Genomic DNA, 14,335 nt, shown 5'->3' on the forward strand with positions numbered 1-14,335 from the left:
GTCCCTCCATCAGCAGCCTCCACTGAACTGTCACCAAGACAACTTTTCTAGTTGTAAACAAATGTATTTTTATAAACCCCAAGCCTTAGTAATTTGAGCACACTGAAAGCTTGAGCATGGGTTTTGAGTGTGGGTTGTGAGTGGGGGTTGCCAAGGCAAAATGGCGGCCGCTGTGAGAGTAAAAAAAAGTAGTAGCTGCTGCCCTCCCTGGCTATGAACTCATTACACCGATGGCCTCCATCGGGCTGAAAGACAGCTCTCCCCAGCTTTCTCCCTTGTCCCCCTCAGATGGTGACATCGCACAGCAGCAGCAGCAGCTTACAGCCAGCCACACACACACACACACACACACACACACACACACACACACACACACACACACACTGCAGCGGCACACAGAGTGCTGTGACAGCTGTGTTTTTACTAGCCTGCAGAGTAATAATTAACTTGTTATCATCTTTGGCAATTAAGAGCTTAATTGGAAAGAAAGCAGAGAGTTTGTGTAGGAGGGAGGGAGGGAGGGAGGGAGGGAGGGAGGGAGGGAGGGAGGGAGGGAGGGAGGGAGGAGGGAGGGAGGGAGGGAGGGAGGGAGGGAGGGAGGGAGGGAGGGAGGGACAGAGAGACAGAGAGACAGAGAGACAGAGAGACAGAGAGGAGGAGAGACAGAGAGAGAGAGGGAGAGAGAGAGAGAGGAGGGGAGAGAGAGAGAGAGAGAGAGAGAGACAGTGAGGTACAGTTGGTACAGAAACAACCCTGGGAAATAAACCAAGGGGTGTCTCTTGCCACTCATCCTCTGTAGAGATGACTGATGAAGTGGTTTGTTCGAACTTCCTCTTAACGTAACACACAGACACGCCCCGTCTATTAGCATAAATCCTACACGGCAATCCTACCCACCCTCTCCTCCTCCTCCTCAGCCCAACTTAATTCCCAACGAGAGAAGTCTCAGTACACCTGGGACCGGAGGAAGGGAACGGAAAACAGTTGGGCACCAGCTTGATGACACAAATTAAATGAATCGTAAAGCAGCGGAATCCTCGCTGAATAGAGGTGCATGTATTTAACTGTCAGAACAAAGCTGCAGCAGACCTCTGCCAGGGTGAATGAGTATATTAGTCACTGTGCCTGTTTATAATTGACACCCTGAGATTATCCTGTTTCATGCAACTTTCAGGGGGAGGTAGGGAGGGAGGGGCTGCCCGGTGCGGTGGGGAGCCTCTAAAGGGGGAGGAAACATGAAAGAAAGAGCTTAAAACGAATTAGGAAACATTTGAGCGGAATATACATGATCAGTTAACAATGCAATTATTGGATCAATGAACCAGTGGGTTAAGCCTGTAGCACCTCCTTATAAGAAACACAATGTAAGGAAATGTGCCACTCCTCCACAGGTAATACACAAGTTGGCCTCTATTAAATAACAGCAATTTTGCCACTTCTGCACCAATTGGCTGAGTTATTGGCTGAATTATCTCTGTGCTATTCCAAAAGAAGCAATAAACAGCATGGTTTTATATCTATCTTCTCTCATATAGATCATCCAATGAGGAAATCAATTAGCTTAGCAGATGCTGCGTTTAGGGTTGAAATGTTGCTAATGTATTATTCATTATCCATTCCTACAGATGGAGGTTTATTGGATGAATCCCTCTCATATTCATTAAACAGATTCAAAGCCATTTGAGTTTTCCTTCCCAACAGTAGCACTGTATCACTGCTCTTGCTCTTTCCCGTTGTAGTTCATAGTCGCCAGTTAGCATTAACACAGTGATGCTGTTTCACTGGGTGTCGCACAGAAAAGGACCCACATCCCACCTCTGACACCAACTGACGAGGCACAGCAAGGGGAAAATGTCATCTCTTCTTCTCATTATGTTCTCTATGACAAGACACAGCGATGGGGGAGACAGGGGTATTATACAGTAACTAGGGCAGAGCTGATACCACGGTTTAGGTTGTCACATTAGGAGCAAGTGAAGAGGAGATGAGAAGTCTATGGGGGAACTGAACTCTAGGGAGCAGATTAATTAGAGAAGGCATGCAGAGAGAAGCCTTGCGCTGTAGAGACAGAGAGAGAAGGTCTGTGATGCCCTGGAAGAGGCCTGCTGTACTGACAGCCTGGCTCCTTGGGATCAATCCATCATGATCTCCTGCCTCATTTGAAATGGAATGGGATCACTTAGGGATGCCATGTGTCAAACACTGGCACTAGGTGGTTCTGAGGCATGTAGAGCTCTGCTGGATGGAGTCAGAGCAGGGTTAAGAGCTGGGTTCAGAGTTGGGTTCGGAGCTGGGTTCGGAGCTGGGTTCGGAGTTGGGTTCGGAGCTGGGTTCGGAGCTGGGTTCGGAGCTGGGTTCGGAGTTGGGTTCGGAGCTGGGTTCGGAGCTGGGTTCGGAGCTGGGTTCGGAGCTGGGTTCGGAGCTGGGTTCGGAGCTGGGTTCGGAGCTGGGTTCGGAGTTGGGTTCGGAGCTGGGTTCGGAGCTGGGTTCGGAGCTGGGTTCGAAGTTTTCCTCTTCCTCTTCCCCTCCTATAATGAACTTAGCCCACATTGATCACATTTATCATCAGGCCTCACCGCCACTGCCTGTTGCCTCCACGGCCTCTGACCAGCGCTTCTTCACGGCAACACCTCTCAGACCTGGCAGCCGTCTCGTCTCCTTACTGCATGACTGGAAGCCCACACGCCTCGCCCCGGGTCCATGCCACTCCTGATCCCCACAGCCACCTGCCATGTGCCTCTTCCTTCCATTGATGTGTATGGCATGTGGTGTGGGTATCCTAACAGCCTGGTCTTATCCTGACACTGGTTGGCACCAGACAAGTGTTGTGACCCACCACACCCTCACTAGATGGAACAGCAGCCCCTCCTAAGCGACCGACCCAGTCCAATGACCTGCCCTGAGATGCTACTTCATTGGTGTCTGGAGGCGTGTTGAATGAATGCATATTATTAGAAACACGACTAGCACTACTTCTGTTTTTAACATATTCACAGTCCCTCATAAAGCAGTTTACAACCTAGACAGTTCTGGACAGGTGTGAGTGCTGAAAGCCTTGGGATTGATGTAGTTGTCAATTTCCTTCATGAATGGAAATGTCTTTCTCTCGACTGCCTCAAATTCTCTCTTCGGTTTGTGGGTGAGCATTGCCCTCTTGAGGTGAAACACAGTAATGCATTATCCAGGTTATGTATTGTGTAACTGGTGTGAAACGGTTCGCTAGTTAGCGGGTTACGCGCGAATAGCGTTTCAATCGGTGACGTCACTCGCTCTCTGAGACCTTGAAGTAGTTGCTCACCTTACTCCGCATGGGCTGTTGCTTTTTTGGAGCGTAACGATCCTTGGTGGGGGGCAGTTGTAGATGTGTGCAGAGGGTCCCTGGTCCGTTACAATTGCAGTCAAATAAGATTGAATGTATTATGCAGCTATGTCAGCATTATCAAATAAGATTGAATGTATTATGGGGCTATGTCAGCATTATCTAGGTAATGTATTGCAGTCAAATAAGATTGAATGTATTATGGGGCTATGGCAGCATTATCTAGGTAATGTATTGCAGTCAAATAAGATTGAATGTATTATGGGGCTATGTCAGCATTATCTAGGTAATGTATTGCAATCAAATATGATTGAATGTATTATGGGCTATGTCAGCATTACCTAGGTAATGTATTGCAATCAAATAAGATTGAATGTATTATGGGCTATGTCAGCATTATCTAGGTAATGTATTGCAATCAAATAAGATTGAATGTATTATGGGGCTATGTCAGCATTACCTAGGTAATGTATTGCAATCAAATAAGATTGAATGTATTATGGGCTATGTCAGCATTATCTAGGTAATGTATTGCAATCAAATATGATTGAATGTATTATGGGCTATGTCAGCATTACCTAGGTAATGTATTGCAATCAAATAAGATTGAATGTATTATGGGCTATGTCAGCATTATCTAGGTAATGTATTGCAATCAAATAAGATTGAATGTATTATGGGGCTGTTATTAGACATAATTGTAGGTTATAATAAAATAAAAAAAGATTATATTGGTTGATAAACTGAAATAACAACATGCAAAGTTCAGCAAACACTTTTATTTTACAAAAATAGGATGTGTTATAGCAAAATAAATACATATGGATAGCAACCCTATAGTATACACATGCCTGTTGCTATTCTGTTCAGCCTCCAGTCCAGTCCACAGCTCTGTCTGTGTTCAGTCTTTAAACAGTTTATTCAGTCTATTTTCCGTAAAACATCTCGAGCAGAAGTTCATTCATGCTGACCGTGCCGATGACAGGTTTGAAGAAAAGTCCAGCCACGACGTTTGCATTGATGGACCGTAGCATGGAGAGCGCGATGAATAGTTTAGTGAACCTTGTAGAGTCTCTTCGGTGACTGACTTTCACATATTCACTAAGGGCTTGATGCGCTTCGCTCTGCAGTGCCTGAATGTAGCTTTGACACCGGAGCTCTGCAATGTCTAAGGAGTGAATAAAATGGAAGTTAAAATCAGAAACTTTGAAGGTGAAACTCAAACGAGTCAAAAATAGTCGCATAGTTAATAATAAACCATTCATAAAATAATAATAATAATAGACTACTAATAATAATGATAATAATTAGCAAAACAATAATAATAATTATGATGATCATTATTATAATAAAAATAATAACAAAAACAAATATAATGATAATAATAGGCTTGCTAATAATAATAAAACTAGTAAATACACCATAAAACCAGTTGTTTAACAAACCTGGATTGAAGAGAATGGCTCCCTTTAAATATGCATATTCTTTGGTGCTGATGTCCAGTCCCCAACATTTACTCAAAAACATTTGTATTCCTTGGACATCAGTGAGAGAAACGCCTTGGCCACTGCGCCCGTACGCAGTCTCCTGTCTTCCTTGTCCGCTGGTTAGTATGTTCTGTAACATACTGAGTTCTGGCGTCTCCATGGTCTCGAAGTCGATCAAGTCCTGCGCCATGCCCAAAACGAGCAGCTGAGCCCAGCTGTTGCGCACGAGCTGTAACTGGTCCTCCGCTGGAAGTTCCCGAAAACAAAGTACATTTTTAACAAACTTCAGCGTTTTTAAAAGCGCTGCGGACGCTGCTTTACACGTTGTCTGGGGAGAACGGAGAACCACTTTCTTCTTAGATCCACACGAACAAGGCTGCTGTTGCGGGACCGCCAACCTCGCCCGCCCCTGTGAATGCTGATTCGGTTGGTTGTCGTTTTTCAAAATGCTGTAAAGGATGCTTCTTTGTCCCCTTTCGCCGAGGCACTGGCAGCTGTCATAGCAAGCCATCCTGTCCTTCTGTTGATAGCTGGCGAATACAACCCTGGCGACGTGGAAGGTGAGGTTTTATATTTCCTTCCTCCTCATTGACAACTTGTTTAGACTTTTTAAATATTCGACGACACCGCCCACACAGTTCTTCACATGCGCACGACTAGAGGGAGCCAGACAGCCAGTTGCCGCCAGACAGCCAGTTGCCACCAAAATCCAAAGTGGTTTCATACAGTACAATAGCCAATTTCTGGATTATGCAAAATACACCCTGAATTAGATTTTCTAATTATTTAGGAAATATGGTGCGTTCGGAAAGTATTCAGACCCCTTCACTTTTTCCAAATTTTGATATGTTACAGCCTTAAAATTGATTACATTTTCAGGTCTCTCCAGAGATTTTTGATTGGGTTCAAGTCTGGGCTCTGGCTTGGCCACCCAAGGACATTCAGATATTTGTCCCGAAGCCACTCCTGCATTGTCTTGGCTGTGTGCTTAGCGTTGTTGTCCTGTTGGAAGGTGAATCTTCGTCCCAGTCTGAGGTCCTGAGTGCTCTGGAACAGGTTTTCATCAAGGATCTCTCTGTACTTGGCTCTGTTCATCTTTCCCTCAATCCTGACTAGTCTCCCAGGCCCTGCCACTGAAACATTTCCCCACAGGATGATGCTGCCAACACCATGCTTCACCGTAGGGATGGTGCCAGGTTTCCTCCAGACATGACACTTGGCATTCAGGCCAAAGAGTTCAATCTTGGTTTCATCAGACTCTTGTTTCTCATGTTCTGAGAGTCTTTTAGGTGCCTTTTTGAAAACTCCAAGTGGGCTGTCATGTGCCTTTTACTGAGGAGTGGCTTCTGTCTGGTCACTACCACAAAGGCCTGATTGGTGGAGTGCTGCAGAGATGGTTGTCCTTCTGGAAGGTTCTCCCACCTCCACAGAGGAACTCTGGAGCTCTGTCAGAGTGACTATCACGTTCTTGGTCACCTCCCTCAACAAGGCCCTTCTCCCCCTATTGCTCAGTTTGACCGGGCGGACAGCTCTAGGAAGAGCAAAAAAACTTTCTCTTTCTTTCTCTCTCTCTCTCTTTCTCTCTCTCTCTTTCTCTCTCTCTGTTTTTCGCTCCCCCTCTGTGGCCTTGTGTGAATAGTTATGGCCTTGTGTGAATAGTTGTGGCCTTGTGTGAATAGTTATGGCCTTGTGTGAATAGTTATGGCCTTGTGTGAATAGTTGTGGCCTTGTGTGAATAGTTATGGCCTTGTGTGGGAAGGTATTCCAAAACCACTGAGAGAGAAGAGACCAATACAAGGAATTGTCCCCTTCTAGAAGACTTGTTGCCACATGTTCAATGAAATTCTGGGCAATGTGACAATATCCGAGTGGTGCTACATTTCTGTTTGTTTGTTAGGTCACTGCATCAGGTCTTACAAGCTTTCAGACCTCAATTAGTGACCTCAGGCTTCGATAATGGAAAACGCACCTGATCCGCACCACCGAGACGCACCTTGACCCTGACTCTGTGGCATCTTCCACCTAGTAACTTAACAACAACTGAAGAATACCTGCGCACCAGAACTCAATACCAGGTAATTATCTCTGAGACCGGAGCATCTTCTTCCTTCAAATATCAATTGGATTCCAGAGGCGAAGCTTTATGTGCAGCTGTGTACTTTGACATTTCATAGGCGATGGGTTTGTTGCCATGTCTGCAGGCAAGGTTCCTGTCTAGACACCCGTCAATGTCATCCTTATTCTCATTGTAAGGCCCTCATTTGGAAGGTAGACCTGAGTTCAAAGAGAATCAAGATATCTTGTCCTCTGCTTTCCTGGGGTATAGGGCGGCCCGCACAGCATGTTCAAGATCTAATTTCATTTGTAGCGATTAGGGAGAAATAAGCATTGTAAAAGAATTCAAAAGTCATTGGAGTGTCCATTTTTTCATCGTCTGATTCGACATACAGGTGAAAAGTTTTCCTTCGAAGTGGAGTTTTCAGAAATAACCAATGTCAATAATGTGAATTGAGAAGTGTGTCATGACATCTGTTTGAGTGTGTGTCACTGGGTAACTCTTTCCCTCCTAAAACTGATGCCAAACATCAGCAGTGTTGCATGACAACAACCCACTATGACACACTGTCAACATATTTCACCCGCCTGTGTCACCGTCAGTGAATGTCTGACTGTCTGGGTCACTCTCTGGGAACAAAAGGTTGTAATCAAAAGCACAAATGAAGAACTATCATGAAAGTCCTGAAGTTCAGGGTCACTCACAGCATTAGGTTTGACAGAACCAGATGTGACAGAACAACACAGACGTCTTGAAGGGAACACTGATGTCATCCTCTCTTTGAGGAGATTATAAAAGATGATTGATTCGCTGGCCTGTTTGGAAAATGATATCAAGGCAGGCTGTTTTTCCTCTGACTTTTTCCTCAAGGCTATGGTGTAGCAGCCGATGAAAGCATGTACTTTGGTGGGGTTTACAATATTATTCACAAAAGAGAAACTCTCACAGTTGATTTCCTTGAAAATGAATATTTTTGTTCCAAGGCATAGATCAAGGACAGAGTCGTGTAAACAACCTTCACGAAACTGTTCTTCTCCTCCACACCCCAACCCATGTATTTTATTCTGCCCAGTGACCTACTAACACCACCCATGTATTTTATTCTGCCCAGTGACCTCCTCACACCACCCATGTATTTTATTCTGCCCAGTGACCTCCTCACATCACTCATGTATTTTATTCTGCCCAGTGACCTCCTCACACCACCCATGTATTTTATCCTGCCCAGTGACCTCCTCACACCACCCATGTCTTTTATCCTGCCCAGTGACCTCCTCACCCCACCACCACCCATGTATTTTATCCTGCCCAGTGACGACCTCACCCCACCCATGTATTTTATCCAGCCCAGTGACCTCCTCACCTCAAACCACCCATGTATTTTATCCTGCCCAGTGACCTCCTCACAACACCCATTTATTTTATCCTGCCCAGTGACCTCCTTACCCCACCCATGTATTTTATCCTGCCCAGTGACCTCCTCACCCCACCACCACCCATGTATTTTATCCTGCCCAGTGACCCCCTCACCCCACCACCACCCATGTATTTTATCCTGCCCAGTGACCTCCTCACCCCACCACCCATTGTATTTTATCCTGCCCAGTGACCTCCTCACACCAACCATGTATTTTATCCTGCCCAGTGACCTCCTCACACCACCCATGTCTTTTATCCTGCCCAGTGACCTCCTCACCCCACCACCACCCATGTATTTTATCCTGCCCAGTGACCTCCTCACCCCACCACCACCCATGTATTTTATCCTGCCTATTGACCTCCTCACCCCACCCATGTATTTTACCCTGCCCAGTGACCTCCTCACCTCACACCACCCATGTATTTTATCCTGCCCCTTGACCTCCTCACCCCACCACCACCCATGTATTTTATCCTGCCCAGTGACCTCCTCACCCCACCACCACCCATGTATTTTATACTGCCCAGTGACCTCCTCACCCCACCACAACCCATGTATTTTATCCTGCCCAGCGACCTCCTCACACCAACCATGTCTTTTATCCTGCCCAGTGACCCCCTCACCCCACCACCACCCATGTATTTTATACTGCCCAGTGACCTCCTCACCCCACCACCACCCATGTCTTTTATCCTGCCCAGTGACCTCCTCACCCCACCCATGTATTTTATCCAGCCCAGTGACCTCCTCACCTCAAACCACCCATGTATTTTATCCTGCCCAGTGACCCTTCACCTCACACCACCCATGTATTTTATCCTGCCCAGTGACCTCCTCACACCACCCATGTATTTTATCCTGCCCAGTGACCTCCTCACACCACCCATGTATTTTATCCTGCCCAGTCACCTCCTCACCTCACACCACCCATGTCTTTTATCCTGCCCAGTGACCTCATCACCCCACCCATGTATTTTATCCAGCCCACTGACCTCCTCACCTCAAACCACCCATGTATTTTATCCTGCCCAGTGACCTCCTCACACCACCCATGTATTTTATCCTGCCCAGTGACCTCCTCACCCCACCACCACCCATGTATTTTATCCTGCCCAGTGACCTCCTCACACCAACCATGTCTTTTATCCTGCCCAGTGACCTCCTCACCTCAAACCACCCATGTATTTTATCCTGCCCAGTCACCTCCTCACCTCACCCATGTATTTTATCCTGCCCAGTGACCTTCTCACCTCACACCACCCATGTATTTTATCCTGCCCAGTGACCCCTCACCTCACACCACCCATGTATTTTATCCTGCCCAGTGAACTCCTCACACCAACCATGTATTTTATCCTGCCCAGTGACCTCCTCACACCACCCATGTATTTTATCCTGCCCAGTCACCTCCTCACCTCACACCACCCATGTCTTTTATCCTGCCCAGTGACCTCCTCACCCCACCACCACCCATGTCTTTTATCCTGCCCAGTGACCTCCTCACCCCACCCATGTATTTTATCCAGCCCAGTGATCTCCTCACCTCAAACCACCCATGTATTTTATCCTGCCCAGTGACCTCCTCACACCACCTATGTATTTTATCCTGCCCAGTGACCTCCTCACCCCACCACCACCCATGTATTTTATCCTGCCCAGTGACCTCCTCAACCCACCGCCACCCATGTATTTTATCCTGCCCAGTGACCTCCTCACCTCAAACCACCCATGTATTTTATCCTGCCCAGTGACCTCCTCACCCCACCACCCATTGTATTCTATCCTGCCCAGTGACCTCCTCACACCAACCATGTATTTTATCCTGCCCAGTGACCTCCTCACACCACCCATGTCTTTTATCCTGCCCAGTGACCTCCTCACCCCACCACCACCCATGTATTTTATCCTGCCCAGTGACGACCTCACCCCACCACCACCCATGTATTTTATCCTGCCTATTGACCTCCTCACCCCACCCATGTATTTTACCCTGCCCAGTGACCTCCTCACCTCACCACCACCCATGTATTTTATCCTGCCTATTGACCTCCTCACCCCACCCATGTATTTTACCTTGCCCAGTGACCTCCTCACCCCACCAACACCCATGTATTTTATCCTGCCCAGTGACGACCTCACCCCACCACCACCCATGTATTTTATCCTGCCTATTGACCTCCTCACCCCACCCATGTATTTTACCCTGCCCAGTGAACTCCTCACCCCACCACCACCCATGTATATTATACTGCCCAGTGACCTCCTCACCCCACCACAACCCATGTATTTTATCCTGCCCAGTGACCTCCTCACACCAACCATGTATTTTATCCTGCCCAGTGACCTTCTCACCTCACACCACCCATGTATTTTATCCTGCCCAGTGACCCCTCACCTCACACCACCCATGTATTTTATCCTGCCCAGTGACCTCCTCACACCAACCATGTATTTTATCCTGCCCAGTGACCTCCTCACACCACCCATGTATTTTATCCTGCCCAGTGACCCCTCACCTCACACCACCCATGTATTTTCTCCTGCCCAGTGACCTCCTCACCTCAAACCACCCATGTATTTTATCCAGCCCAGTGACCTCCTCACCTCAAACCACCCATGTATTTTATCCTGCCCAGTGACCTCCTCACCTCACAGCACCCATGTCTTTTATTCTGCCCATTGACCTCCTCACCTTACACCACCCATGTATTTTATCCTGCCCAGTGACCCTTCACCTCACACCACCCATGTATTTTATCCTGCCCAGTGACCTCCTCACACCACCCATGTATTTTATCCTGCCCAGTGACCTCCTCACACCACCCATGTATTTTATCCTGCCCAGTGACCTTCTCACCTCACACCATCCATGTATTTTATCCTGCCCAGTGACCCCTCGCCTCACACCACCCATGTATTTTATCCTGCACAGTGACCTCCTCACACCACCCATGTATTTTATCCTGCCCAGTGACCTCCTCACCCCACCCATGTATTTTATCCAGCCCAGTGACCTCCTCACCTCAAACCACCCATGTATTTTATCCTGCCCAGTGAACTCCTCACACCACCCATGTATTTTATCCTGCCCAGTGACCTCCTCACCCCACCACCACCCATGTATTTTATCCTGCCCAGTGACCTCCTCACCCCACCACCACCCATGTATTTTATCCTGCCCAGTGACCTCCTCACACCAACCATGTCTTTTATCCTGCCCAGTGACCTCCTCACCTCAAACCACCCATGTATTTTATCCTGCCCAGTGACCTCACCCATGTATTTTATCCTGCCCAGTGACCTTCTCTCCTCACACCACCCATGTATTCTATCCTGCCCAGTGACCCCTCACCTCACACCACCCATGCATTTTATCCTGCCCAGTGACCTCCTCACACCAACCATGTATTTTCTCCTGCCCAGTGACCTCCTCACACCACCCATGTATTTTATCCTGCCCAGTCACCTCCTCACCTCACACCACCCATGTCTTTTATCCTGCCCAGTGACCTCCTCACCTCAAACCACCCATGTATTTTATCCTGCCCAGTGACCTCCTCACACCACCCATGTATTTTATCCTGCCCAGTGACCTCCTCACCCCACCACCACCCATGTATTTTATCCTGCCCAGTGACCTCCTCACCCCACCACCACCCATGTATTTTATCCTGCCCAGTGACCTCCTCACACCAACCATGTCTTTTATCCTGCCCAGTGACCTCCTCACCTCAAACCACCCATGTATTTTATCCTGCCCAGTCACCTCCTCACCTCACCCATGTATTTTATCCTGCCCAGTCACCTCCTCACCTCACATCACCCATGTATTTTATCCTGCCCAGTGACCTCCGCACCCCACCACCACCCATGTATTTTTTTCTGCCCAGTGACCTCCTCACACCACCCATGTATTTTATCCTGCCCAGTGACCTCCTCACACCACGCATGTATTTTATCCTGCCTAGTGACCTCCTCACACCACCCATGTCTATTATCCTCCCCAGTGACCTCCTCACACCACCCATGTATTATATCCTGCCCAGTGACGTCCTCACCCCGCCACCACCCATGTCTTTTATCCTGCCCAGTGACCTCCTCACCCCACTACCACCCATGTCTTTTATCCTGCCCAGTGACCTCCTCACCCCGCCACCACCCATGTCTTTTATCCTGCCCAGTGACCTCCTCACACCGCCCATGTCTTTTATCCTGCCCAGTGACCTCCTCACCCCACCACCCCCATGTATTTTATCCTGCCCAGTGACCTCCTCACACCACCCTTGTCTTTTATCCTTCCCCATGACCTCCTCACACCACCCATGTATTTTATCCTGACCAGTTTCTGCTCATGGACAGAATATGTTGCTGACATGTTGCACAAAATGTTCTCCTGCTTTGTGAAATCTGATTTTGTTCATATTATGCCTTTTGAACAGACCTTTTCCCTGGCCTATTCCATGTTCTTATAGAGTTGCCTACCAAGTAATGGCCTCCAAGAGCTAGCTTTCTCTGCTCATTGTCTTTGAAGATTCTACATTAATGATGCATTATCAAAATAAAATTGAAAAGAAATTGTGACTGAATGTTGTATTAGCCACCTGTTTCAGTCGTTTTGTGATGTACATGCATGATGACAGTTTGTGAATCCTTGGACATAGGAATTGTCTAGTTGTTGGATTCTCTCCTCTCTCTGTCTAGGAGCATCTTTGCTTTTGAACTCACAAACTGACCATGAAACTAGGCGAACTGCAACTATATTTTCATATAACTTTTCTAGTCTGGTTTCAGAGTGAAACTCTCAGGATTACAAGGACAAGGGCACGTCCATATTATGATTTGCACTCCTTTAAGGCTAAAGTCGAAAAGCTTTCAGTGAACCAAGGACTCCTTCCCAGTCTAATTCCCATACTGTTTGGAAACATTCCTGCGCCTGGACCTTGAGAATAATGCAGATATTCTGAGAAGTAGCCCCAAAGACCAACACAAATCCTACATACAGTACATGAATTCTACTTGATTTAGGATGAATATTGAATATGAAAACATACAGTTGGACACTAGTCGTTTCACACTGATAGACGTTGTTTTGTTGGAAGTAAACGCTCTATTCAATCCATAGCAGGTACTTGACATCCTGCCAATTACATAATGCAGTTGGTTAACATGACAAACATGGTAAACATGACAAACATGACAAACATGGTAAACATGACAAACATGGTAAACATGACAAACATGGTAAACATGACACATGGTAAACATGACAAACATGGTAAACATTGTAAACATGATAAACATTGTAAACATGGTAAGCATTGCTTGTATCAGTATACAGTATGTAGCACTTTCAAAGCACATAAAGTCCATTGTTTTTGGCCTACCTTGAAACACTAGGCACTGGTTTTGCTTAAGATCTGCCCCTTTTTTTCAATTTTCGCCTAAAATGACTTACCCAAATCTAACTGTCTGTAGCTCAGGCCCTGAAGCAAGGATATGCATATTCTTAATACCATTTGAAAGGAAACACTTTGAAGTTTGCGGAAATGTGAAAGGGATGTAGGAGAATATAACACATTAGATCTGGTAAAAGATAATACAAAGAAAAAATATATATTTTGTACCATTACCATTGTATGTGCAAAGTTTTAGACTGATCCAATGAACCATTGCATTTCTGTTCAAAATGTTGTATCAAGACTGCCCAAATATGCCTAATATGTTTATTAATAACTTTTCAAGTTCAAAACTGTGCACTCTCCTCAAACAATAGCATGGTATTCTTTCACTGTAATGGCTACTGTACATTGGACAGTGCAGTTAGATTAACAAGAATTTAAGCTTTCTGCCAATATCAGATATGTCTATGTCCTGGGAAATGTTCTGTTACTTACAACCTCATGCTAATCACATTAGCCTACGTTAGCTCAACCGTCCCATGGGGGACCCACCAATCCTGAAGAAGTAGAGCCTTAAGTGTCAGATATCCACAAAGTACCACCCACACTGAAAGCCTGGGTTTGAAAGCCAGCTATGACATCACAGACATGGGA

The 14,335-nt window shown here is 46.6% G+C and overlaps 2 protein-coding genes across 2 annotated transcripts; one reads left to right on the forward strand and one right to left on the reverse strand.

The window, feature by feature from the left end:
- Positions 1 to 4,078: 4,078 nt before the first annotated feature.
- LOC135543012 (nuclear receptor subfamily 0 group B member 1-like) lies at positions 4,079 to 5,389 on the reverse strand. Its single transcript, XM_064970116.1, has 2 exons — positions 4,765 to 5,389; positions 4,079 to 4,487 (listed from the first exon to the last, which is right to left on the reverse strand). Exons 1-2 carry the CDS (start codon positions 5,315 to 5,317, stop codon positions 4,246 to 4,248), a joined length of 795 nt encoding a protein of 264 aa, XP_064826188.1. The 5' UTR covers positions 5,318 to 5,389; the 3' UTR covers positions 4,079 to 4,245.
- A 3,310-nt stretch (positions 5,390 to 8,699) lies between these two features.
- On the forward strand, positions 8,700 to 12,620 carry LOC135542973 (uncharacterized). The gene is made up of 8 exons (XM_064970096.1): positions 8,700 to 9,169; positions 9,315 to 9,463; positions 9,565 to 9,667; positions 9,858 to 10,621; positions 11,172 to 11,274; positions 11,376 to 11,530; positions 11,624 to 11,726; positions 12,128 to 12,620. Exons 1-8 carry the CDS (start codon positions 8,700 to 8,702, stop codon positions 12,618 to 12,620), a joined length of 2,340 nt encoding a protein of 779 aa, XP_064826168.1.
- Positions 12,621 to 14,335: the final 1,715 nt, after the last annotated feature.

The sequence above is a fragment of the Oncorhynchus masou genome, chromosome 7, assembly GCF_036934945.1.
Source record: "Oncorhynchus masou masou isolate Uvic2021 chromosome 7, UVic_Omas_1.1, whole genome shotgun sequence".
Taxonomy (NCBI): domain Eukaryota; kingdom Metazoa; phylum Chordata; class Actinopteri; order Salmoniformes; family Salmonidae; genus Oncorhynchus; species Oncorhynchus masou.

Excerpts from the sequence above, each read along its gene's own strand:
- LOC135543012 (XM_064970116.1), bottom strand. The coding sequence starts at position 5,317 with ATGGCTTGCTATGACAGCTGCCAGTGCCTCGGCGAAAGGGGACAAAGA. Across the intron at positions 4,488-4,764 it reads AGCCATTCTCTTCAATCCAG|ACATTGCAGAGCTCCGGTGT; the intron begins GTTTGTTAAACA and ends TTCACTCCTTAG.
- LOC135542973 (XM_064970096.1), top strand. The coding sequence starts at position 8,700 with ATGTATTTTATCCTGCCCCTTGACCTCCTCACCCCACCACCACCCATG. Across the intron at positions 10,622-11,171 it reads CATGTATTTTATCCTGCCCA|TGACCCCTCGCCTCACACCA; the intron begins GTGACCTTCTCA and ends TATCCTGCCCAG. Across the intron at positions 11,275-11,375 it reads GACCTCCTCACCCCACCCAT|TGACCTCCTCACCCCACCAC; the intron begins GTATTTTATCCA and ends TATCCTGCCCAG.